At 38.9% G+C, this 27,287-nt stretch overlaps 1 protein-coding gene across 2 annotated transcripts in view; it reads left to right on the forward strand.

Annotated features, from left to right (window-relative positions):
• Positions 1-26,995, forward strand: part of FBN2 (fibrillin 2) — a 123,014-nt gene extending 96,019 nt beyond the window's left edge. Inside the window, exons 42-65 of one of the 2 annotated variants that reach the window (XM_058043486.1) lie at positions 2,169-2,237; positions 2,771-2,896; positions 3,664-3,789; positions 4,127-4,252; positions 5,559-5,675; positions 7,144-7,269; positions 7,564-7,683; positions 10,841-10,966; positions 11,539-11,691; positions 12,002-12,067; positions 12,319-12,444; positions 12,534-12,653; positions 13,221-13,343; positions 13,748-13,879; positions 15,395-15,520; positions 17,910-18,116; positions 18,799-18,924; positions 19,543-19,665; positions 19,811-19,927; positions 20,570-20,698; positions 22,836-22,955; positions 24,372-24,603; positions 25,216-25,372; positions 26,615-26,995. In XM_058043486.1, the coding sequence (XP_057899469.1) occupies positions 2,169-2,237; positions 2,771-2,896; positions 3,664-3,789; positions 4,127-4,252; positions 5,559-5,675; positions 7,144-7,269; positions 7,564-7,683; positions 10,841-10,966; positions 11,539-11,691; positions 12,002-12,067; positions 12,319-12,444; positions 12,534-12,653; positions 13,221-13,343; positions 13,748-13,879; positions 15,395-15,520; positions 17,910-18,116; positions 18,799-18,924; positions 19,543-19,665; positions 19,811-19,927; positions 20,570-20,698; positions 22,836-22,955; positions 24,372-24,603; positions 25,216-25,372; positions 26,615-26,995 (3,374 nt within the window). The remainder of the gene's footprint in view (positions 1-2,168; positions 2,238-2,770; positions 2,897-3,663; positions 3,790-4,126; positions 4,253-5,558; positions 5,676-7,143; positions 7,270-7,563; positions 7,684-10,840; positions 10,967-11,538; positions 11,692-12,001; positions 12,068-12,318; positions 12,445-12,533; positions 12,654-13,220; positions 13,344-13,747; positions 13,880-15,394; positions 15,521-17,909; positions 18,117-18,798; positions 18,925-19,542; positions 19,666-19,810; positions 19,928-20,569; positions 20,699-22,835; positions 22,956-24,371; positions 24,604-25,215; positions 25,373-26,614) is intronic. The other variant, XM_058043487.1, reaches the window with a different exon arrangement.
• Positions 26,996-27,287: the final 292 nt, after the last annotated feature.

Here is a 27,287-nt window from a genome sequence, read left to right on the forward strand (position 1 = left end):
AAAGATATTTTCATACCTAATTATATACCCTTTCTCTACACAGTAAAGACTGGGGAGAAAAATTGTGAAAAACTGAATTCACTGAAATTCATGAAACATGGAGGTAGCATAATAGAACTAAAGAGGTTCTTCAGTCCTTGGAGGATCCTTCCTCAAACTCCCAGACCTGATGTGTCTTATCATGGAAGCAGGTGATCACACAGGTGATCCTAGTGTCCCACTAGGACAGGGTAGTGAGCACAGGGCTCTGTTTTTGTCTGGGTTATTTACTCACGGCCTTCCTAACAGCAGTAAGTGGCATAAATCTCCTTGCAGAAAAGAGCTAAGTTGCTAAGCCTCAAATCTTACACATAGGTAGTGTGTAAAATATATTAGTGTATTGTTATAGTAGCATGTATTAAAGATGTATCTGTGGAAGGGCAGTAAATTGCTGGATGGTAAAGCACTGTGGGAGACAGTTCTGTAGCCCTTTACCCCACACTGCAAAAATAACCTGGGTGAACATTAAGCAGGCATTAAAGAGTAGGACAGAAGAAAGTAGAAAATGCTGATGTTCAGATACACTGGATCCTGCTTGGCCTAGAGAAATGACCAAATATGTCTGAATGTGGGAAAAGATTTCTGCCAAATATCCTTCTGAGCAGCGATTACCTAAATTTGCCAAAAATGGGGATGTTTGGTGTAAAGGAGGCAAGAATTATCCAATTTATAATGGTAGTTAAACTTTTCAGAATCGTGAGCTGCTGAGGAGATGCCATTAAAATGCAGATGGTAAGAAACTCAAACTACAGCCAGTAAAGACTATAACTGCTCCAGATTAAAGAGCATTACTTGCAAGAATACAGAAGGAGCTCTTTGTTTTTCATGTTTTGGTGCTAGAATAATTTGTCAGCATTTCAGGTTTAGAGACAAATCAAAGGCAGGCTCTATACCCTTCCTTCTGTTGGGTAAAGAGCTTTCCTGTAGGCCCTCAGCAGCGCCAACTGTGGACCAAGCACTCATGGAGGTCTGCAGATATTAAACTTCCAGAAACCCTTTGAATTTTATGTCCATCAGATGTTTTTGTAAATGTTACTCACTTTTTCGAAGGATATTTCACTTTAACCTAATTCCCTGAATGTAGAAATAACCTGCCACACACCTTGAAATGCTTCCTTGGCCGTAGTTTGGAAACTGAATATTGAAACATGCTTTTTCTGGATAGCATGAATGCTGATAGGATCTAAAAAGGTGCTGAATAGGATCTAAAAACGTGCATGGTTATTGTTTGCAAACTGTTCATTCAAACTGGTTGTGTCTTCACACTGGCATTGCTTCATTTCCCTCAAACAGGTACACATTCCTCTGGTGGTATTATGCAGTTTTGACATGCTTATAGTTGTAGGCCTCTCATTTTTTATATTTCTACCTAGATAAAAATTATTGCTGTAAGTGTGTAATAACCTTTTGCCTGGAGAGCGCTTTTCTTCCGCTGAAACCTCATCTGCAAAAATTAGTAGAATCCATGCTAGAAATTTTTCTCTGTATGTTGCAAACCCACTCAATTTAAAACACCTTTCCTAGAAAACTGTAGCTTAATTTATTTTACACATCAAGCATTTCCCACTCTCCAAATGCAAAAAGAGGATATAGAAGGAGCATATTAAAAAAATGTGGAGCTTTTGGAGCATCTCTTTTTAAAGCACAGTCTCCATTCTGCTGAACAGTTCAGAGGAACTGATCTGAAGTAATTCCAGAGAAAATAAAATAGATAGTATTGTGAAAGAAGCACAGGTACTGGTAAATTACATTTATTTCTCATATTTGAAAATGCTGCTGTAGATTCTGACTACAGATTCTTAGAAAACAGGAATAAACCGTAAGGACTTATGTTTAAAAAAACAACTGAACAAGCCAAACAAAACCAAAACCTGATTGTATGACTGCATTCTCAAATCAAACATTTACTCATGTGCCAAAAACTGCAAAGATTTGAGGAAAGTATGTTGCTATTTCAAGTTGCATTAATATTTTGGCAGTCTGAATTTTCAGTAGAAGCTATAGAAGGACAATTGCTCTCCTGAGTAGATTTGGCTTAAAACAGCTCTGGAGTAGCTGGGAAGACTACAAGTAATTCTATGGAGATGTATGCATTCCCTGAAAATGCATTGCTCTATATTTTGCTCTAGCTGAATTCAAGAGCCTATGTGGAAATATTCCTGGCTTCACTTTTGACATCCATACTGGAAAAGCTGTTGGTAAGTTTCACCACTCTTATTTTATCCTAAAATTGTTTGGCATAATGTTTTTGTGCCTGCATAATGTTAACTAAAATAAGCATTTCATATATAAAGTTGTCAAATTTCATTTTGGAGTTCCAGTGGTGACACAAATTTTGACCAATTTTTATGTAAAATGTTTCCTTCTTGTTTTTAACTTCTACATTTTGTTGTGCTGTTTTGTTCACCTGCCACCATTCGAGTTCATGATTTTGAGTTTTAGTCAATAAGTTAAAAAACTTTGCCTTCAAAAATACTGTGGAGCTTCTCTGCAGGATTGTGAGTTTTGCATCTTGGCCAATATTTAGTGTAACTCTGTTTTGATCAGTTCTTGAACTTCATGTGCCATTTTCTGTCACAATGGGCATATGTGTGGTTTTGTAACCTGTGTGTAATTTGTGTGGATTAAAGGGAACGTCTCAACTCAGTTTTAAACACAGTGAAAATGAGAATCCTTGCAGTGTGTAAAGACATGATGAACTGTACTTAAAAGTATCTCCTCTGTCTTTCAGACATTGATGAATGTAAGGAAATCCCAGGAATCTGTGCCAATGGAGTTTGCATCAATCAGATTGGCAGCTTCCGCTGTGAGTGCCCCACTGGATTCAGTTACAATGACCTGCTCCTGGTCTGTGAAGGTGACTTGAAATTTGGTTATTTTCTCCTTAGTCCCCTTAAACTTATTCTAAAGGGTGGGGGAACATTTAATTAATGTGGTTTTCAAAATCTAAGAGACAGACTCTGAGCTTTTGTAGAGCTTGAGGTTACAAATCAGTTTAGGTGCTTGTCTTTATTACGGATGCACATGCACTGTATAAAATTTGTAAATGTTTTCTGTAAAACCTCTAAATAGGTAGTCATTTCTTTTGTTTTGTTTTATTTTAGGGACAAAATTTAATTCTTATTCTTAGAATTTCTCAAAAAAAAGTATCTTGGATTCTTTTTTCCAACTTGTGTCTCTTCTGCCACAGTTTTAGAGGCAGAGATATTCATAGAAGCTGATAAAGTTTTTTGTTTTGTAAAGCCAGTAGGAGATTTGTCATTTGTTCAAGAATTTTGTGCTAACGTGTGCAATCTAAAAAGTTGCGAACTGTGCCACTTACATTTTCAGCCTAAAGGCAAGGAGGAAGTTTTTTTTAATACAAAAATTTCTTTAGGCAGATGTTGCAGATTTCCAAAGTGACTTTGATGCGTGGTAAGTTGGATTCATGGGATCCTCTTTCGTCCAAAAGGTGACATGGGTGAATGGTGTTGATTTTGCTTTTTGTGTGCATTCCCAGCACGCAGGGCTGGAGGTGAGGCTGCTTGAGCTTTACGTAGGACTGAGTTTTCCTCTTCCACAGAGACACAGTGAGTAAATCTGAGGCAGGAGTGGTTTCTGATGCCTGAACTCTTGGTTTTCCAGATATTGATGAGTGCAGCAATGGGGACAACCTCTGCCAGAGAAATGCTGACTGTATCAACAGCCCTGGGAGCTACCGCTGCGAATGTGCTGCTGGCTTTAAACTGTCACCCAACGGTGCCTGCATTGGTAAGAAATCAGATTACTTCTATTGTCTGTTACCTTGTGCATGCTGCTATTTTGATTTATAGCCACATTTCTCAGTGAAAGGAAAGAAAAAGACAGAGTGATGTTTTTAAAGGACATTTTCTAGGTATCAGCCAAATCCTGACAGTAGATTTATCCTCAAGGTGTGTAGGGAAGCACTTCCTGTAAAATGAAGTTCTCTTACGATTCAGATTTGCTTGCAGATAATTTTGCACCTGGTTTTAATAATAACAACGGATTGTAAAAACATTATTTGTGTAAAACGAGGATATAATGGAGGTCAATGGCGTGCACCATCTGTTTTGTGTTTTTGTTATAGATCGCAATGAATGTCTGGAAATTCCTAACGTTTGCAGTCATGGCTTGTGTGTGGACATGCAGGGAAGCTACCAGTGCATATGTCACAATGGCTTCAAGGCATCCCAAGATCAGACTATGTGCATGGGTATGGAGAGAAATTGCTCTTTCTTGTGTGTGGTTTTTTTTGGTGGTCCCCCAGTGTGCAGCAGGGAAGATGAGTCTGATTTTTTCAGTAAGTTATACTGACATTAAAAAACTGATTCAGGCATTTCTGGGCTATGTTTTTGTGAATAAAGTCTGTGAAGTTGTCCTTGGAGGGGAAGAGTTAATTTGAAAAAAAACCTCAGAACAAAACAGTGTATTCTGAGATAGCTCCACATAACTGGAGAAACATTTCCCCAGAAATACATCATAGTGGCTTATAACACAGAGAGTTTTATAGGATGTATCAGAGAGTGATGGAGCTTGGAGCTAAAACCACATATTTTCCAATTATTTAAATCTATTGAGTTCATGTGTCATTTTAAGAAACAGAATCCCCCTTTTAATGTAACTTTATACTCAGTTCATGTCAAGATGATGACATGATAGAGATGATGCAAGAAATAATATTGAACATTAAGAATGTTCCTGCTCTTTTAGTTCATAATCTTAGTTCTTAATCCATTTAGTTCTACAGGGTTTTAAAATGAAAAGGTGATGCATTTCAACTTTAAACAGATATTTAAAACCTATTAATGTTGTAATATATATTCATATTTGCCTAGAATCTTCCTGTATTTAAACTAAATCACATTTGTCAGACGATTAGAGGAGGATATTTGGAAAAGTGACCTGTTTTGACAATGCAAAATTTTGAAGAACTGTCAGGACAAAATCTCAATAGGTTCCAGATCCCCATGAAACTCCAGGAATTACTGTAAAACACACAGGAGACATTGAACTTTTAGTGCCTTTTAAAAATGGATGTTTGCAAAAGTTTTTAAGCAGTCTTTGTAATTCTGGATGTGATACTGACATTATCTATGTACTTAACATAAATTGAGTTGCATTTTCAAAAGCTTTTCATGAGCTCTGAGATACAATATGTACATAACAATTGATCATTTCAGGGCTGTGATGCCTTCATGCTCAATCCTGATCACTTGCATATGTTAAAGAAATTAAGAAATGTTAGTATGGAAAACAGAAAGATGGAATGCCTTCAGATAATTACACATACACATTTATTTTTAAATATGAAGTACCTTTTATTTTAAAACACATACAAAATTACATCCTGTAGTGTTTTCCTCTGTGTACTGAGAAGCTGTACAAATCTGTAGCATAAACACAAAATGTGACAGATGAAACGAGGGACCAAAGTTCAGGATACCACAACTGTGCACAGACAACACATCACCCATACCTGGGAAAACCTGTTCCCACCTGCAGTTTGTCTCTCCTTGCAGATGTTGATGAGTGTGAGCAGTATCCATGTGGAAATGGAACGTGCAAGAACACAGTTGGATCGTACAACTGCCTGTGCTATCCGGGATTTGAATTAACTCGTAGTAATGATTGTGTGGGTAAGAGACCTCAATCCAAGCTCTTATTTTCATTGCTGCTAGCTTGGCATGCTGAGGAGGACTGTGTGCAGTGAAAAAGAAGAGATGCCATGGTGTGAATAAAGTTAATTGAATGCAGTAGCTTCTGCTGTAACCAGCCCTAGAGATTAATCCTTTCTGCTATGTCTTAAAAGAATTAAAAGTGTTTTTTAATTGCAGACAATTGAAATAATATAATATTATCCTAAATATCTGGACTGCTAGGGCAACTTTCAGTTCACTGATGTTTTAATGTATCTCTGAACTCCTTTAGATTACCTTGATATTTACAGCACATGTCTGGCTACAGGCACAGTCCACAGGCATCTCTTGTTCTATCCCACCACCAGTGCTGCCTGATGAATTTAAAATAATTCCTTTATTTCACTGTTTTGCTTGACTCTTGCACAGGGTGAGAAAGAAGACCAACAGTAAGAAAGCCAGGACAGCTGATCTATAACCTAAACAGCCAGATCTGCTCTCCTAAAATGAGCAAAATCATGCAGAGCTGACACAGGCATTGCTATTTCACATTCATAAAGTACAGGGCACCAAAATATCTGATGAGTTTGGACTGCTTTAATTCCTGGGTTCTTGTGATAAAGTAACCTGGGCTGATAAACAGGATCAGACACCTGAAGACCTCCCTTGTGCAGAGCATAAGCAAAGGAAAGAGGGAGGCTTTACACTCCATCCTGCTACAGAAGGAAGACACAGCAAAGTTTTCAGCTTCAGGATAGAACTAGTACATCTTTTAAAAAGCATTTTAAGTCCTCTTCTTGTCCAGGAAAGAAAAAAACTGAAGTAAGAAGAATGTGCTGCAAAGTACAAGTTTTTCTCACAGCTTGATGCTTATCCAAAATCCTTTTCATTTATTCTTACTCATCCATATTTCTTCCTTATGCAGTGCTCCTTTAAGTCTGCATTACTAAGTAACCCTACAAAATAACAAGAATTTGAAAACATCATTTCCAGAACTGCTACTAAGGAGAAAATCATCCTGTGGAAAGCAAATTACACAGTGCAAAACCTGAGATTGGCAGGGACAGGTTTTTAGGAGGAAACTCAAGTGCATATGCTTCCAGATAAAATCTAGAACACCCCATGTAACATTTTCTCCTCTGTTGGTAGACTTGGTGTCATGCAGTCCCTTACTAGTAATTGAATATCTCCAGATGCAGTAACTGAGGCAATGCTAGAAGCCTGGAAATTGTAATACTCTATAAAAAATTGTGGTTTAATTAGAATGTGCATCTTAATGCTCAAGTGAGAGTTACTTTCCTCTGGCTGTCAGCTGATTTCTTGTTGCTACAAAATGCATCTTTTCCACAGAAAAACTAAGCATTGAAACTTCAATGTGTTCATAACGTAGTCTATGTGGTATGCTGGGACTCAACTCTCTCTTCTTGGGTTCAATTTTGAAATTTATAATTTATTTTTTTTTTATCAGATATTGATGAGTGCAGTTCCTTTGGTCAGGTGTGCAGAAATGGGCGGTGCTTCAATGAAATTGGGTCTTTCAAGTGTTTGTGTAACGAAGGATATGAGCTTACTCTGGATGGCAAGAATTGTGTTGGTAAGTATGAAACCACATGGTGTTCAAGTACTGCTGAGCTGAAATAGGCTGAAATTAGCTGAAATAGCTACCATGTGGAGGGAATAGTTAAATATTCTGAATAGTTAAATATCAAAAGAGAATGATGGTAACTGAAATGCAAACACATTTTTTTTTTAATAGTTGTTGATCTTCAAGCAGTTAATTGCCTTAGAAAAAGAAAATTCGTACAGAACTCTTCAGTGTTTTTCATGCTTTGTTATCATAAGAATTACAAGATTCTAAACCTTTCTTGATTTCCTCCATTCCTCAAAGATACCAACGAGTGTGTGGCACTGCCTGGCTCATGCTCTCCTGGTACCTGCCAGAATTTGGAAGGCTCGTTCAGGTGCATCTGTCCACCAGGATACGAAGTAAAAAGTGAAAGTTGTATTGGTAAGGCAAGTTGTAACTGTTGCTCCTGAACAATTTAAGAATTTGTATGTGTTTCTAATTGGGTGGAAAGCAGTTGTACGCCCTAATGGTTGTTAATGTTTCCTAACTTATGCTGACAGGGAATAGGTATGAAAAGTCTTCAGGAAGAGATTTTAAAAAGGAAGGCAGAAGAATATTTTGTACTGTGTAGTACTCTATTTTGAACATTGGTGTCTTCATTAATGCAAAGAAAAATACTTTTAAAAAAAGAAGTATTTTATCTTTCAGTGACTTTTGAAAAAATGTAATTCATATAACAGGTGTTCTCATGGTATTTATGTAATTTTTACTGAAGGTAATTATTGGTAATCAATGCATGAACTAAACATTTGGTTTCAGAGGGAAATGATGTTTAAAAATCTTGATAAAAGTTACGGTGCTTATAGGAACAAGCAGTTAAGTCAGTTTCTTCTAGCAACAGTTTCCTGATTTTAATGTTATTATTTATATAATGTCTCTGAATTGCTGAGATTCCTAAGAGGAGAAAGAGGATAAAGCAGGCCAGTCATCAATTTTTATGTTCTAGCTTGTTCATACAGGTCTCACTTATAGCCTTGAATGCCGTTCAGGAGCTGAATGTCACACACTGAACTAAGATTTGCTGTGGCAGAGAGCAAGAAATAAATCCAAATTACAAATCGCTTTTCCAACAGAGCAAAGCAGGGGATCCTGTGAATTTATTGGGCATTTAAGATTTTTCTTACTGCCACCTAATCTGTGTGGCTGCAGAAACAGGAACCGTTTTGAACTTTCTGTCTTGAACAACAGGATTTATTTTTCTAAGCCCCAGAGTTCTCTCAGCCACTTGTATCATGCCACCAATATTCAGTTTGCCTGCCAACTTCATGATTTCTTTTGGCAGCTGCTGGCTCCATATTAGCAGTTATGTTTGAGATTAATTCAAATCACCTGCAGTTCTAAAGTCATGAACGTAAAATAAAGGAAGCTTTTGGTTTTCAAGGAATGTTACTGTTTATGGTCACTTTAGTACCTTCTCAGAATCTATGTTTTTGAGAGCATCAGTGACTGCTAGACAGATTTTTGCCCAAACTGAATGAAAGGGGCTTGCTTGCATTCTTTTGTCATTCTGCCACGTGTCCAGAAAATCTGAAGCAAGATCTCCTAGGAAATGTCCAGATTATCACATGTGATTGCACTAAAACTTAGCTTAATATTTTGACAGCCCTTGCAGCAGATGTTCCCCATTACTCTCCTCTGATGTTGTATGCAAACAGCTTTATGAGAATCCATCACTGTCTGTGATCTGAAGGTTGGCAGTGGCTGATTGCTTTGTGAGCTCAGGGTGATTGTATGCAGAAAAAACAGAACTGGGGCCACAGAAAAATTCTTAGCTTTCACCTACCCATGTGATAAATTCCCTTCCATTGCACAGGAATAAAAGGGAAAGGACTTGTTCAGTTCCACAGTCTGGCTAGCCACCTCTCGATCACGGCCACAGAAAGAGCCTCAGCACCAAACCCTTCATTGCAGTCATAATGAGCACTTCAAAAGAGCAACTTTCCTGTGCAGCTGAATTGCTGAGCTTTGTATATTAACAGCTATCACTGGAAATTATTTACCATTGGGAAATGATGGGAAATTATTTACCATTTTCTCTGAAATAAGCTGACTTAGAATGCTTCACACAGAAAGTAGCCTGGGAAGCTACTGCAGAGTTCAGCCAGATGCCAGATTGTGCTGCAGTGGTTTGTCCATGTGCTGTAGCTAAAAGCAATTTCTGAAAGTGGGAGTCGAGGTAGTATTTCTCATCACAGACTCTACTCCACCTGACTTCTTCCTTCACTCCACTTACATTTTCCAAATAATGAAGATTGTATTTCCATTGTTTTCTTACCTGCTGAAAACAGGGTGGTTTTCTAAAATTCAGAACAGCAGAGAATTCAGTAAGTATGGGCAAAAATGGCACTACAAGTCTGAGTATTCAACATCCATGCAGCTAATTTTCATGGAGAGAGCCTTGTTCCTGCCCATGCTTTGGTCAAGCTCAGAGTGGCTTTTGTTGTAGAACGCTCATATAGCCACAGGCTTCTGTGGTGGTTCTTCCAATATTCCCTAGTGAAAGACTCAAATAGCATTGTACTTTGAAGATTATTAAAATACATCTCACAATTTATCAGATTATAATTACCTTTAAAAATTACATTAGCAAGGCATTTCATATATTAATTTAGTATTTGCAGAATAGGATAAGTCAAAATATAGTTTTCAATAATAGATATGAAAAATTAAGTGTCTCTTAATATATTATTTTCCTGTTTTGCCTGTGAGGGATTTACACCTGATGCTGTTGGAGCTGCACAATTTTACAGGCACTTAGAGATTTACTAAATACTTAGAGATTTACTAAATACTAATACTTTGGCTTATGCCTTTAATAATTATTTAATATAGTATTTCATTATATACTGCTATTAAAAATAAACCTTAACTGTCTTCTTACAGTAATGGTAATAGATGATAGATTATTTAATAGAACAGGAATACATTTTAAATAACGCAATGAAAGTGGCAGTTAAAGACTGCCAAATATAAATCTGGGCATGTAAATACAAGTAAAGGTGTCACTCTACTAATAAGTAGCTGTAGTTTCAGTCCCCAAATCGGACAGTATATGACAAAAGTATACCTTTAATTAAAAAGAACTCCCAATGTACAGATTTTAAAAAATAATCTTTGGATGTTTTATGGATACATTTTTGTTCACATGAAAATAGTGTTCCTATGGGAAATATAATCTGAAAGCATTTGTGTCATGTTTCTGTTTTGAGTATAATGAAGAGCAGAGAGTGGTGTTTGGAAAAGAAGGTGCATGCCAGTGAAAAACTCTTAATTTGAAGGAGTCAGTGAAACCTACAGCCTTTAATATTTTAATTAATTAATTACTTTTGAGTCTAATGAAGAGCAGAGAATGATGTTTGGAAAAGAAGGTACATGCCAGTGAGAAAATCTGATTTGAAGGAATCAGTGAAACCTACAGCTTTAACTCTTGGTCAATTTATTGGAAACTTGCTTTAGTTAATCAATCAGTCAATAAACAAACAATCGTCCTTGACCACAGCAAGTGAGATTGTGGTGAGTTTTCTCTGTTGCTTTACAGATATTAATGAGTGTAATGAGGATCCCAACATCTGCCTCTTCGGGTCCTGCACCAACACCCCGGGAGGTTTCCAGTGCATCTGTCCCACAGGTTTTGTCCTGTCCGATAATGGGAGGAGGTGCTTTGGTGAGTTCATGGACAAGGAATGCAATAACTCAGTCTAAAAGATAACAGATACTCTGTGGAAACCCCTCCCAGTTTATATCTTTATGAGGATTGCTAACTGATTTTTTAAAAGTATGAAAAATACAGGTCTTACGTTATTTCTCTCAGGGCAGATGGTCGTCTGTTGTGCTGTTGTGAGGGTCCCCAGGACGAGGTGAGGGATGAGAATTGACTCCAGGTTCTCAGAAGGCTGATTTATTATATAATGATATTATATTAAAAGAAAATTATATGCTAAAACTACACTAAAGAAAGAGAAAGGAGACATCAGAAGGCTAAAACAAGAATGATAATAAAACCCCATGAGAGTCAGAGGTCCAACACAGTTGGCTGGGATTGGCCAATATTTAAAAACAATTTACATGCTGGATAAACAGTTCTCCAAATCCCATTCCTCTCAGGGAGAAGCTGAAGCTGAAGCTTCCCAGCTTCCCAGGAGAAGAAATCCTGGTGAAGGAAAATATCACAGTGACAGTCATCATCTGATTTGGGAGAAGGTTCTATCTCTGCCTAACTGTATTTTCTTCTCCTAGATACTCGTCAGAGCTTCTGTTTCACCAACTTTGAGAATGGGAAGTGCTCAGTGCCAAAGGCTTTCAACACCACAAAGGCCAAGTGTTGCTGCAGTAAAATGCCAGGAGAAGGATGGGGTGATCCTTGTGAGCTCTGTCCAAAGGAAGAGGAAGGTGGACATTTAGAGTTTAAAATTTGTTGCTGGGGGGAAAAGGAGGAGCACATTCGTGCTGTACTTTTCTTTCATTGGAAGCAGAGATCTTTCTGGCATTTGTTCTCAGTGGATTTTTCTAGAATGATTTTTCAATTATTCAGCAAAAGGAGTAAAATTAAATGGAAGAAACGACAGATGAAGAAAAATACTTATTTCTTGGGTTTGCACTGTAAAGACCTGAACTTTGGTCCTTTTTGGATGACTTTAACCATTTGTCATGATTCTGTCTCTCACTTGCTCTGTTTTTTAAAGAAAATGTATCTCTGCAGTTGCTTTTCAGGACCTGTGCCCATATGGTCATGGAACTATTCCTGGAATTGATGATACACGTGAAGGTAGCTGTTCTTCTAAATATAAAAAGTAATATTAATACCTAAAGCTACACTTGGATATTGTAGCATGTGACAGTTTACTCTTCACAGCTCCTGGTGACAAGAGGCTGACCTGTAAAATATGTTAAAAGAACGCTTCTCAGAAGTGCATGCCTGAAGACAAACATAACAGGGTGCTGAGATTTTTTTAAATGCTTTTTTTGAGACTTGAAGTGCATCAGCTGAGTGGCTGTTAATATCTTCCTGCTTTTTAGATGTCAATGAATGTCTTGAAAGCCCAGGGATTTGCTCCAATGGTCACTGCATCAATACTGATGGATCGTTCCGCTGCGAGTGCCCCATGGGGTACAACTTGGATTTCACAGGAGTGCATTGCATAGGTGGGTGCAGTTACAGGAATTGGAGCTCTTGAATTTAAAGCACAACTTGTCCCCGTTCTCTTCACTCTGCATTTGTTCATTATGAGCAGATACAGATGAATGTTCCATTGGCAACCCCTGTGGAAACGGAACATGCTCCAACGTGGTTGGCAGCTTTGAGTGCAGCTGTCACGAAGGATTTGAGCCAGGCCCAATGATGAATTGTGAAGGTAACCTGTCCTCTTCTTTTTTTTTTTTTTCCTTTGGCTTTTGTCCAGCTTTTGTCAGCATTCAAATTACTTCATTAGCCATGTTTTTCATGCTGTAATAACTCAGAGGGAAAAAAAGTTTCTATGCTTTGAAATATGTCATTGGAAAAGAAATCTGAATTGCTTTAAACAGAGCTTTGAGTTTATCACAGGACTTCCCACACTCAATGGGAATGCCCCATGTGGGGCATTCTCAAAAATGTTATATTTTATGAATCATAATTAGTTTGCTTTCTGAAGCTGACATTTCTCACCACACAAAAGTACATTAAATATGAGCATATAATAAAAATCTGAAATAGGCCTGCCCTAACTTGCCATACTAAGCTCAAGTAGTTCTATATATATACTATGCCATTATTCTTGAGCAGAGCATTGTTGAGTTTTCTCTAGTTACTCAAAAGCTAATGGTTTGAAATGCCTTTCAGATAATTTTAGCTGACAAGAGAAACATAGGTGTAATAAAACCTTCTTGGTGATTATTTTGAAACATGGTGGAGAATGCCTGTTGTGTTTCTCTCTGCTCAGATATCAATGAGTGTGCTCAGAACCCTCTGCTGTGTGCTTTTCGTTGTATCAACACTTACGGTTTCTATGAGTGCACCTGCCCAGTGGGATATGAGCTGAGGGAAGACCAAAAGATGTGCAAAGGTAATGACTGATGTATAAACTTCTCCCCACCTTCCATCACCAGCACATAATCCAAATATTTCTGTGCGTCTTGCATTCATCCCCTACAGTGGAATGTAGCCAGCAGCCCAGCAGGTGATGATTTGCTCTTTCAGAGCTCACAAAAAAAAGCAGTATTTAGTGTTTTTGTCAGCAGGTATAACCCTTGATGGGGAGTGCAAAGCCAAGAGTGTCACAGTGGTGAATTTCATCTTTAACATGACAAGGTGATACAGCTCACGAGGATCAAGATAACTCCATATAATCATACATTTTGGACTTTTCCTTCAGTGCTTTTTCTTAGGGAAGCCTGTTCGTCCTTTCTCTTGAAGGAGCTGAAGCGACTGGAAGAAAGTTCAAACACAAAATTTGTATTTTTTTCCCAGATCTAGATGAGTGTGCTGAAGGTCTCCATGACTGTGAATCAAGAGGCATGATTTGCAAAAATCTGATTGGTACCTTTGTGTGCATTTGTCCTCCTGGGATGACCCAGAGACCTGATGGAGAAGGATGCACAGGTAAAGCTTAGAAGGGGAAGGAGGCATCTAATGGAATATACAAAAGCAAAACTAAAATAAAAATCTTTTATATAGGTATATATATACATACACACATATATATATACACATTTATATATAAATTTATATATTTTTTTCTGATTTTATGCACATAATTTCTTTCTGATTTTTTATATATATACATATATATTTTTTTTCTGATTTTATATATATAAAATCAGAAAATAAAATTTCGTGAAGGACATTTAAGGTATCTAATGATGCCAAGCATCTTAAACTTTTAATTTTGTTTCAGTGTGAGTTCTAACTGACTAATAAGAACAAAAACTTCATTACTGTAAAGCTAAATCCAGACGGTTTTTAGTTAGTTGTTACATCTAAAAAATTAATTTGTCAAAAAAAAATGAGACCTTGGTTTATGGGTAGGAGGCAAGATTTTCATAAATAAAAAGCAACATTTCCTTTAGTGTTAGTATAAATAATGTGTCACTTCTTTAAACAAGACTCCTAGGATTCTGAAACCACCTATAAATGCCATAAAGGATGAAAGATATGGAAACTTCCAAACTTTTGAACTAGTTCAAAACAATTCCACATCCTGGAAGTAAACAAACACTTCTTCTCTATCATTTACTCAATTAGTTGAGTGGGAGGCAGTACCTATATTTTAGCAAATTTTTTCTTTCTTCTGGTATATAGAGGAAAAAAACAGGGCCATTGCAAAATTCTCTGGGCAAAAAAAAATTAAATACCCATCTTAGTGAATGTTTTTAATAGAAGTATTTTATAAAAATGTACTTTCAGCAAGAGAATGACTATTCTCTTTTAGATAGCTTTATGATTTTTTTTGTTTTATTTTACAGAAAATAGTCTGTATTAGCATTTCTTTTGGCATATAATTCTGCCTTTAAAGAACCTGATATTTTCCTGAGATTTATTGTAAGCATCTAAAAAATTTGTGTAATTGCTTACAGTATGTGTGCCATTAGCTATGGAAGAAAATACATGAAGACTATAAACTTTCAGGAAAATATCATGTGGACTCAATAATGACTTATTGGGGGAGAGATCAAATGTATTCAGAGACTTGATAATTAGAGAATGAAGATTTGTCACTCAAACCATGCGTGTGTTCCAATTTTATTTAAATTTTACTTACCAGCTAAATGTTGTGACTGCAACTTGCTCTGCTGCGTTTTCTGCTTCTTGTTACAAGCTGTGAAGCATTAAAGCTTTTGTCCTGTGATGAAGTACAGAAGGAATGGAACAGGATAATGCTCCTTTGAAAGCCGTTTCCAGGCTTAATCAGTTGATTTTTCCACTTCTGGAAAATATTTTTCAAATGCTACATGGCATAGTTAATGTATTCTAGAAATTCTGATTTATTTTCTTGTAATGAATTGCTGTGGTAGTTGTCAATGTAATTATATTTTATTTTTGTTCTTACTGTTTTCTGTTACTATTATAATTTTATTGATGTTATTATATTTTTTAATGAAATTTTAAATTATAAAGATGAAAACGAGTGCCGCTCCAAGCCAGGTGTCTGTGAAAATGGGCGTTGTGTGAATATTGTTGGCAGCTACAGATGTGAATGCAACGAAGGATTCCTGTCCAGCCCCTCAGGCATTGAGTGCCTAGGTAAATGTGTCTCTTGTACACATTTCATCTCACATTACAGTGTAAATGTAGGGAGAAAATTACGCTTCTGAAAACCTATCAGCTCTCATGTCTTCAGAAATTAAATAATTACACTTCTTAGTTAAATAATTATACAGTATTAAATAATATTATTAAATATTATTAGATACTTTTAGGAATTAATAGCTTGTAGCAATCAGGCCACACATAGAAGCGTCTTAATTCCGTAGGACATAAATGTAGGCAAAATACAGGCATTTTTAAAGAGGAGAATTTAGTCACCTTTAGATAATTCAGAAATGGATGCAGAGTAAAGTTGAGCGTTTGCTTATTCAGAATGTGATTCTAAACACCATGTGGCAGCTAGGCATCTGAATTTCTACACTTTTAATTCAGACATAAAATACTGTGATTTTACCAGAAAATTGCAAGATTTTTTTTTTGAGGCAGGCCTGCAAGATAAATGCTCCTGAAGGTTTTTTGTTCATCAACCTGTATTTTCTTTTTAATACATCCATATTTATCATTTGCACCACAAAATTCGTCATTCCCTTTTTTTTGGAGTCAAACAGAACTGCAAAAATTGACTTCTTCTTTACCAGTGTTCAGGGTGTGTTTATTTATTTATGTATTCTTGCATGAAAAAAACATAATTATCTTATGCCATTACTGTAAAACCAGCTCCCTCTAAATTGTCATGAGCAGTGTGCTGACTTCATGGCTAAACAATAACATTGAAGTGCAGAGTATTTCCTGAGGATTAGAACCAGATGGGAAGAGAAAACTGCAGTCTGTTAACCCCAGCCAGTCATTAATGCCAAGGAAATACCCTGTTTGGAGGTCATTATTGCTTTATATATTTAATATGTAATTTTCCTATTATTTTCTGCCTTTGCTTTTTGCTGCTTTTCTTTTTGGGTTTCCTGGGTTAGAAATTACAATGAAAAATGGATCTGGCAGGAACACAGAATTTCTTCTGAATTATAGCACGAGCATTAAGTCACAGATTACATTTTTCTAAATACATTGTGGAAACCTTTACATTCCACTCACCTTAAAGTTCATTTCCCATCTCAAACTGGGGACAAAGTGTTTATGTGTTCTTTGGGTCATAATGTCCCTAAAGACCTGCACAGTGTCCTGTCTGGGAGAACAGAAATTTGCAGAGTCTTGCAAATTACTACAGCAAATATTGTCTTTCACAGAACTGACACTTTCAGTGAGAACAGCTTTGTTTGATGTAAAAAGTTAAAGTTAGCAGGTGGACAAATCAAGTCTTTCATAAAGCCAGAGTTTGCTTTTTGCCTAGTTCTTGTAAGACATGTACAGATTCTTTTAATCTGTAAAAGACAAGGTCAGCTGAGTATTGATACATTTACACATTTTGAGGGATCACTATGGGCTTTGAGAGGAAAAAAAAGAAAATCTTTCATGTGAAAAAACATAAGGATTCTCAGATCAGTAACTGACGGTGTCTCCATTTTAATCAAGAAAAGAGACAGATGACATAAAAGAGAGAAGAAATTTTATTTTCTATATAGAAGATAAAATCTCTGCAAGATTTGGAGTTTCTAGTAGCACTGGAAACTGGGATTTCTTTTCTCCTCAGCTGCCTGTTTGAAGGTAACCTGTAGGAGCCCCATGACTTTAAAACTTTGCTCCCCTTTCATTATTGATAGGCATTAACCGAAAAGATTAAATATTAAAATAGACTTAGACAAAACCATACCAACAGGCCATACAATTCTATTTTTTTTCCCCAACAAAATTCTAGGAGTACTACTGAAAAAGTAATGAATTGCATATACACTTTTAAGTTATAAGGATTTTTTATTTAAACCACAGCAGGATAATTACAGATGATCAAACATGTTATTTTGGCCAGTTAAACAAACAAACAAAACAAACTTCTAACCTCACTCCAAATAAATCATTGAAATGCAAACACAACACAGGCAGCTGAAGTGGAAGCTCAGTTTTACCCTCAGACTTCATCTTATTCTACCAAGAGCACAGCTTTCCTAGAAGCAAAACTTAAAAAATAAGAAGCAAAACTTAAAAAACAGCAAAACCCTTCATCAGCATTTTTCTTGTTCTACTACCAAGCATTTATCTTGTTTTACCACTAAGAGCACAACTTTCCTAGAAGCAAAACTCTTACCCAGCTCATGCAGACACTGAACATTAGGGGTGTCTTGGATATATTTGGAATGGCAGCATATTACCACACAACAACTCTGAAATGCCAAATCAAGATGGACCTGATGGTAGCTAATCACCTTCTGCTGCTTGCCTATGGTGACAGAGAGCTGGAATAATACGGCCGATGCTTAACGGAGCAGATCTTTCTCTCCTTCCCTACTGCAGCCTGTGTCCTTCTCCCTCCCAGATAACCGGCGGGGGTTTTGCTTTGCTGAGGTCCTGCAGACCATGTGCCAGATGGCTTCCAGCAGCCAGAGCCTTGTCACCAGGTCTGAGTGCTGCTGCGACGGCGGCCGCGGCTGGGGGAACCAGTGCCGGCTCTGCCCCCTGCCCGGAACCACGCAGTACAAGAAACTCTGCCCGCACGGGCCAGGCTACGCCACAGATGGAAGAGGTATTTGCAGGGATGAAAAGAGGAGGAAAAGGGGAAAAGCATGTGCTCGCATGCCTAAGGAAAATGCAAGAATTCTCTTTGAAGTTCCTCCGGAGGATTTCCTGTTAAACAACAGAGTTTGATTTTTCAAATAGTGCCGAGAGAGCAGAAATTGAAAACATATTTGGCAGTAGCTGCAAGCTGATCAACTGGGTGCAATTTTCAGAATTAGGATCTGGTTGGAAGTACCAATCAGTAACTAAAATCTAGAAATTATCCCCAAGCTTGTGCATTGCTGAAAACTTAGACACATGGCAAAGGCAGCAACTATCTCATTTAACAATGATCTCATAATGCTTTGCAGTACTATTTCCACACAGAAAGAGGCAAATGTGTATTTTTTAATGTTGGTGATAATTTTTGACAAGGAAGTAGTCAAAAGAAAATTCTCTTGTATGGGCTATTTTTTGGAGTTGGCAAAACTGGAATCTCAGTACACAGTGAAACAGCAGGAAGGTGTTGGGACAAAGAACAGAAATGAGATTTGAAACATGTTTGGCTTTGGAGTAAGATCCGTTTTTAAAGAGGGAGAAGGGAGAAAGTTCCTGTCAGAAGCATGATGATGAGGAACTGCAAAAATGGAAAAGACGAAAAAAGTAGAATTGAAAACTGAGACATAACATATTTAATAATTTCTATACAGATATTGATGAGTGTAAGGTCCTGCCAAACCTGTGCAAGAATGGGCAGTGCATTAACACCATGGGCTCCTTCCGGTGCTTTTGCAAAGCTGGCTATACCACTGACATAACTGGCACATCTTGTAATGGTAAGATTCATTAATTAATCATCAGTTGAAGTAATCATCAGTTTTGATTTTTTTTAATTGTTACACAGTGACGTACCAACCTTTGTAAACACTTGTTGCAAACCATTTTTTTGGTCTCTTTTATCTCACGTCCTTTATTTCTTTCCCTAATACACATTTCTGGTTTTGTGTTTCATTTGGGGAAATGGAGGAACAAGCTCTGCTTGCAGAATTCCTGCAGTAGAATGATCACTGGAGTTGTTTAAAGCTCTGCAACCACTTGAAGTGGCAAACCAGCTCATTAGTTAATTTCTACATTTGTCCCACTTTTTTGTTGGTTTGCCGGTACAAGTATACCATAGTATACCAAAAAGGAAATATTTGTTGCTTAGATGCAAATACCAATGCCACTCTCCCTCTAGTGTATTACTCCTTCAAGACAGTTTGTTGTGGTAGTAGCAGCCCCACGTAAATTCCACAGCAACACATTCACAGAGAAGGGAATAGGAACCCTGAACAAATGTAAATGGGGGGCTTTCTTCTTTGAGCATTTTTCTCTAAAAGCTTGTGCTGTGTAGCCAACATCTTTCTGTCAGAGAGATGAGGACAAAAGATAACCTCATATTTTCCTCTCGTTAGATCTTGATGAGTGCTCCCAGTCCCCCAGACCATGCAATTTTATCTGCAAGAATTCAGAAGGGAGCTATCAGTGCTCATGCCCCAGGGGCTATGTCCTTCAGGAAGATGCAAAGACATGTAAAGGTAAGAAGGTTATACACAGTGCCTTTTGATTTGGTTACAACTTAACTTAGAAGGAATTGGTTTTGAAGTGCAGTATTTTTATCAGATTTGATTAAATGTGCCTCTTTGTTTACTTTTTTAAGACAACAGCATCTCTTACTTTCAGATCTTGATGAATGTCAAACCAAACAACACAATTGTCAGTTTCTCTGTGTCAACACCCTTGGAGGCTTCACATGCAAATGTCCACCTGGTTTTACACAACATCACACAGCTTGTATTGGTAAGAAAAACACCGGTTTTCTGTCATAAGCTTTTTTGTAAGAACAACATTCTCAACTGTCTCTTGTGCTCTTTATGCAGAGCAGTAGTGTCAAGAGGGCAGAAAACAGATTTTGAAAAGGAGCAATTATAGCTAAAGAGAAAATGAGTCTATCCAGTCTGTCCACTATTTCTGTTTTCTTGGTTAGTAAATAGTTGTACATATTTAATACATCTTATTATGTTCTAAGTATAACCACATGGAGACAAAAGGGTGAATTATTAAAATCTCATTTAAAATGTAGTTAACCAAAACCAGACTGCATTTTCTTTTTTTAGTTGATACAGATGTCTTCAGATCTTAAGCATATGTATAAATCTTGCCAACTGAAACTGTTTTAGTTCAGCTAACACAAAAGGGCAGCATTTTTCCAATATCGGCAATCACATTCCACACTCATATCACAACTGAACTACCACTAGCACTTCCAATTTATTAATTACTCATAGGTCTGCATGAGTCTCCAGTTCATCTGGCATTTAAAAATGAAAAGGTACAAAATAAAATGCTGCACCTTTGTGGATTTTATTTTTATCTTACATGAACATGTCCAACATCATGCCACAAGGTAAACCGATCTTATGTCTCCTCTGTATTTTGAAGATAACAATGAATGTGGTTCTCATCCATCACTGTGTGGATCAAAAGGAATTTGCCAAAACACTCCTGGAAGTTTTACCTGTGAATGTCAAAGGGGATTTTCTCTGGATTCTACTGGATTAAACTGTGAAGGTAACTAGGAACAGTCAGATTTTTTTATGGTGTGGATCCTTACTTCAATTTCTAGTGAACCATTTGATGTTAAAGACAGAGAAAACAGAGCACCAGCCACAGTAAAAGTAATTACAAAAAGAAATTGGAAAGTATTAGACTGATGGTAAGTATAACAAAAGCATATGCAAGAATGTACTGCCTCGAGTAATTTTTACAGAAATTAGGATAAAAAGGTGACTGTTTAATTGAACTCTTAAACAGTTGCTTTCAGCTTCACATAGGTTTATGCATCTAAAAGTGTAGTAGTTGTGGGGCTTTTTTACATTTATGTCTTCATGTGTCTAAAGAGAATCTCTCTACAATTTTCATTTTGGCTAATTCTAATTAGATTAGATTCTAAATTATGTACTGAATTCTCCTGCCACAGAGTTACATACTGAGAAGGCCAATTCACTGCATTCAGAAAGATAATTATTACAGTTAAAATGCAGGTTATATTGATGAGCTTTATCTCTCTCTGTTGGCCCAAGGGGAAGCCTCAGTCAGGAAATCTCTATTTGAGAGCTGCAGACTTCTCAGTGGGCCTCAGGTACTGAGCAAAGAGGAAAATAAAAGGCAATACAGGGCCACCTGGCTCCTGAGAATTAAAAATGCAAGAGCCTGCATGAAGAAATTTATGGTCTCTCAAAATACCAACAACTCTAATGGAGCATTTAAAACAGGAATTGATATTTAGAGCCTGTTTCTAGAACAGCAGTGCAGAATATATGCAGCTATAAGTTTTACTAAGATTTATCTCCTGTCAGTTTACTTTGTTCTCATAAAGTGCATATGTCCTGGTGTCCTGTAAAACAAAGATTTTTTTTTTTCTACTTGACTTGCATACCTTAAAAATTAGGTTGCTTACAATCTACTTTTTTCCTATGGCAGATACAATGTAAGATGTCTGACTTTTTAGAATTTGGAGGGTGGGATGGTTGTGGCTGACACCTTTTATTTAACACTTGTCTCAGAGACTTTTTATGTGGCTTTTTATTTTCAATTGCAAAGACATCAAAATTTGACATTGAAACACTAAAATATATCTCAGGAAATGGAAAGCTTATCCCTAAGTGATTGGTTTAAAACTGAAATTAAAAAACCTCTCAAATTCTAAGCATTATGCTAAAGCAGCAACATGGGATTGTTGGGAGTAGTGTTTATTCTCCAAAATTGAGTACCAAAAAGGCTCAAGAACTAAAATCAGATTATTGATGGAAAGAACTGGACATTAGTCGACTTCCAGGCTTTCCAAAAGAAAAACTTTCATGGTCCGTCTATCTTACCTCAGTGCTCCTCGGTCATAAATTATAGAACCACAAAATGACTGGAATTGGAAGGGACCCCAAACCCCATCCAGTGTCACCCTGCCATGGCAGGGATACCTCCCACTGTCCCAGTGTCCAGCCTGGCCTCGGGCAGTGCCGGGGATGCAGGGGCAGCCCCAGCCGCTCTGGGCACCCTGTGCCAGGGCCTGCCCACCCTGCCAGGGAACAATTCCTCATTGCCAAGATCCCGGCCAGCCCTGCCCTCCGGCACCGGGAGCCGTTCCCCGGCCGCCGTCCCCGCGGCCCTCGGCAATTGTCCGTGTCCATCTTTGCCGCGGCCCCTTCGGGCCCCGCGAGGCCGCCCCGAGCTCGGGCCAAAGCTTCTGGTGCCCGGGTGAGCGATGGCAGCCGTGGCGGCCTTTGCTGCCGGCAGAGCTGCTCCATCCCCGTGCCCGTGCCGGAGCCTCCTCTGGCCCGGCTGCAGCAGCTGCAGCTCCTTGCTGGGCCGGCCCGGGGCTGGGGCAGCTCTGCAGGTGGGCTCTGCCTGAGGGGCAGAGGGGCAGAATGGCCCCGGCCCTGCTGCCCCCGCTGGGCTGGGCCGGGCACGGGGCTCTGGGCTCTGGGTTCGGGGCTCTGGGCTCTGGGCTCTGGGCTCTGGGCTCGGGGCTCTGGGCTCTGGGCCCGGCACGGGGCTCTGGGCTCCGGGCTCTGGGCTCTGGGCTCTGGGCCCGGCACGGGGCTCTGGGCTGCCAGACCACATGGCTGAGTCCTAACAAACTTCTGATCCAGGAGTGTTTGGCAGAGGGAGTAATCCTGTGTCATGCTCTGCTTCCCTCCTGAACACACAGATGTGGATGAATGTGATGGAAACCACAGGTGCCAGCATGGCTGTGAGAACATCCTGGGTGGATACAGATGTGGGTGCCCACAAGGATTTATCCAGCACTACCAGTGGAATCAGTGTGTTGGTAAGGAAACAAACAGCACAGAATTTAAACAGCAAATGTGTCATAGTGTTTTGTTTGTTTGTTTGTTTGTTTGTTTACTTATTGGGACAACACCAGGCAAGGGCAAGAATGAGCAGAACTAGGAGTGTTCAACAAAAATCTTTTTATCTGTCTCCCACTCTTTCAATACACATACTATTCCCAATCTAAATCAATGACAGGTAGCAAGAAAATGCACTCAACCTTTTGAACCTCCCTGTGAAAATTAGCTTTCCTAGAAAGGTCTAAATTCTGACCTGTTTCTTCTGTGAAAAATCCCCATTATTAAATGTACATTGAATTCCTAAAAGTATCAATGTAAATACCTCTGCTGAGGCAAAAAAGCATTGAAAAACCATACGTCTCATTAAAAAAAATTAAAAATCCACAAAAAAGCATAAAAAAACATAAGCAATTTAAGAATGCTGCAGAATAGCATCTAAAGCGAATGGTGAGAAAAATAGACCAACAAAACCATTAAGGATTTCCTTCTTCCAAAACAGAGTCTTAAGGGCAGCATTAGTTCTTTGTGCAGGGAATGGGACAAACTAGGAAGCTCATTCAATCCATCACTTGCACTGAGCTATATCATGTACAAAACAAAATGTGGGATTTTTCTATTAATAGAAACCAATTTACAGAGAAACAATGTCATCCCATGCTGTTCACAAAGACCAATACAAAATATTTACCTTTTCAGATTTTCTGTCATGGTATCATAATCAGAGCATGACTGTGAGCACTGCCATACATTTCATTTATGTTGATTTTACTGTACTGATTCTATACATAAAAATTATTCTACCCATTTTAACATTAACTAGCACACCAGCCAGTTTCTCTGAAATCCCAATGACCATGATCACTCTTGACTTAATACTGCTCTTCAGCAAAGAGGGCAAAGGACTGGGGCAAGAGTGACAGACCCCACAATGAACAGCTCCCACAAAACCCTAGCTTAAGTTTCTGTAAATCATAGTCCTCAAAGGAATCTCCCTCCAAGTGACTGCAGGCAAGAATGGCAAAGCATTCACTAGCGGCCTTGGTGAGGAAAACTGAGCTGAGGAAAACTTTGTGAGGAAAACCTACAGGTTTTAGAGAAATACCTCGGTGAGAGAAATAAAATAACTGTGATTCCAGCTCCCAGAACAACTTTCCATACCACAACATTCCTTTTTTTTTTCAAGTCACGCTAACTGGAGATGTCATCTTCGCTATATTTTAACATCTTTAAGTGAAGATGATACTCCTTTTGTCTTTCAGAAACCAATTGTCCACGGGATGGTGAGGCCAGGGATGCAGCAGAGCCCTGGGACTTGCAGATGTTCTGGTTTCTTAGTTGCTGACCTGTTGTCTCTCAGACTAGAAAACACCAACATTTTTGTGTTTGCTTGCCAGATGAAAACGAATGCTCCAATCCTCACATGTGTGGCTCTGCTTCTTGCTACAACACCCTGGGGAGTTACAGGTGTGTGTGCCCATCGGGGTTCTCCTATGACCAGTTCTCCCATGCCTGCCATGATGTGAATGAGTGCTCCTCTGCCAAGAACCCCTGCAATTATGGCTGCTCCAACACCGAGGGTGGTTATCTCTGTGGATGCCCGCCTGGCTATTACAGAGTTGGACAAGGGTGAGTTTCTCCACACAGCTTTTCACCAAAGACACATTCAGAAGGTGCCGATGTGCAAATTAGGGACAAGCTGCTAAGTCCTTTCTAGTTTCAGGCTAAATATCCAGAAACTAGAAAAAAAATTACATATCTGTACATGCAACACGACATTAATTTTAAATGTAGCATATAAATAACGTTAAACAAGTTCTGCTTTCTCCCCCAGTATCAGCGAACTCCTTCACAGACCTTCTGAGTGGGAATTGATGATGCATAAGGATAGGTACTATGTGTACTGAGATAATTAAGGGGTTTAAGTATCACTGATCAATCCAGAACATTAAACACAAATTAACATTGTTCTGGTACAGGGCAGGCTGGCTTTGTTTGGTTTCTCTGTAGAACTTTTCTCTGTAAATGAAAATTAGATCAGGCTAAAAGCCTTCAGCCGGCGTTTGCATTTCCCTCTGTAAACCACTCTAGCGTGAGGGAAATTATTGTACAGCCCTCCTGCTGGGGAAAGGGCAAGGAAGGGGATGCAGACACTGTGGCACAGATTACACACACTCCATTAAGCAGGGACAGCTCATAAAACTGCAAGGAGTGACTAAAACACACGTTTTCATTCCACAGACACTGTGTCTCAGGGATGGGATTTAACAAAGGCCAGTACCTGCCACTGGATGGAGATGCTGATGGAGAGAATGCTTTGTCCCCTGAAGTGTGTTATGAGTGCAAAATCAATGGCTACTCCAAAAAAGACAGCAGGAGGAAGAGAAGTGCTAACACTGTATGTACCAGGATAAAAAAACACTGTAATGTTTCTCGAGGTATTTTCAGAGATATGACACTAGTAGTAAATAGGGGAAATCTTATAAACAGGTCACCTTCAAAAGTCTCTTTTCTCCCCCTGCCTCACCTAGGTCCTGCTGGCAGTAATAATTTGACAATAAGACACACATCAAGAGCTGTGAAAGGATGAAGTTTTTGAAGCTTGCAGATTCCTTTGTAGTGTGAGATGTGATATAGTTCCTCAGAGTACATTCAGGGGAATAATTCTCCTTTAATTACAGAGACCTGGGGAATTTGACATGTCTACGACATGTTCTGCTGCCAGGAGGAGGCTGGACACATTTATAGTCTGGGGCAGCTAAACAGATATTGCAAAAGATCATTTTAGTCTTGGTGTCTGTTCACAGTTGCTCATAGAGGTGGGGGATTAGACCTGGCTGATGAAGTCAAATGTTCACAGAATTGATGAAGTTTTTAGAGAATTACACGTTTAATTTTTTTCGTGCTGCATTTTGTGGGCTTATAAAGGTAAGTTACAGGAAATACTATCTAGTTTGTAATTGTTACATCTTGTAATTACAATTTTTAAATAACAATAACCTTCTCAGTTTCTAGAACTCTCTAGGCAGTAAAAGTGACAACCATAAATTATGCAAAAAAAGAAACATTTTTTAGTCACTATCATCATCTATGGGGTTAAAGTATTTAAAGCACTGCATTGCTTGCTCCTGTCCTAAAATTTTTGTTATTTTCACTATGCTTTTTTAGTTGCTTTACATAGTGTTACAGTATGGAATTTTCAGCGAATGTGTCAGGGAATTTCCGTGCAGTGTTGTGAAATGCATTTCTCTGTTGTTTCTGTTGGTCATAAGAACATTACATTGTGTGTAAACACAGTAAACACAGGTTTCTCCTTTGGTGGTACATCCTCCCCTCTTCCTTTCCAGGCTGCAGTGCAATCTGAGAAATCCTCATCTTGCCTCGGCCTTGCAAATTAAATCTGACTTTTGCTGATACTCTGATAGATTTTGGGTGATCTCAAACACTTGCTCATAACACATAACTCCTTTACATGGCCTCTTTGCAAGCATGATGTTAAACAGGTTCTCAAAATCATCTAAAATCAGAGCCTTCAGAGGCTCTGCAAGGCCTGCTTGAGGCCTTTAGGCTTTACAGGCCATGTCGCAAAGAATGGAGGCAGGAGCTGTTTAATTATCCTGACATTTCCTGCTCTAAACAGTCTTCCCTCCTACAGCAGGGGCAGGTGAGCTGGGGCAGCCTGGACACGGAGAGTCCCCTGAAGGTGTGGGTGGCCATGTCCAGGCTGGGCAGCCGGGAGCCCATCCTGGAGCTGCTGCCGGCCCTCAGGCGCCGCGCGCGCTACGCCATCGCGCACGGCAACGGGCGCGGAACCTTCCGGATGCTCCTGAGGGACGGCGCCAGCCGCCTGCATGCCGTCAGGAGCAGGGCAGCGCCCGGGCTGCACGCCCTGGACATCACCAGCGTGGCCCTGCCTGAGGAGAAGGAGATGGAGCAGCTGGAGAGCGGCCATGAGGACGGCGGCCTGCGAGGGGAGAAGGGAGAGGCCCTCAGGCTGAGGCTGTGGGTGCGCCTCTATTAGCCGTGGTGCTGTTCTTCAGCCACTTCTTTTTGTGTCTACACACCCCAGAACATATTTCAAAGCAAATCTGCTTTGGAAAAATGTATTTTGGGGGAGGAAGGCAGAGGGGAAGAGCCCTTCCTTTCCATCCTGCCAAGACTGCAGAACCACCCTTTCAGGGGGGCGGCTTAAAACTCTGCCACTGCCAAAACTTCTATTTACAAGGGCAAATCATGGTTACTGTATCTTTTATATAACCTCCATTTAAAGTATGTTTAAAAAGCTAAAGTTCAAGAAGTCATCCCATGGCACT

Source organism: Melospiza georgiana, chromosome Z (assembly GCF_028018845.1).
Source record: "Melospiza georgiana isolate bMelGeo1 chromosome Z, bMelGeo1.pri, whole genome shotgun sequence".
In the NCBI taxonomy this organism is placed as follows: Eukaryota; Metazoa; Chordata; class Aves; order Passeriformes; family Passerellidae; genus Melospiza; species Melospiza georgiana.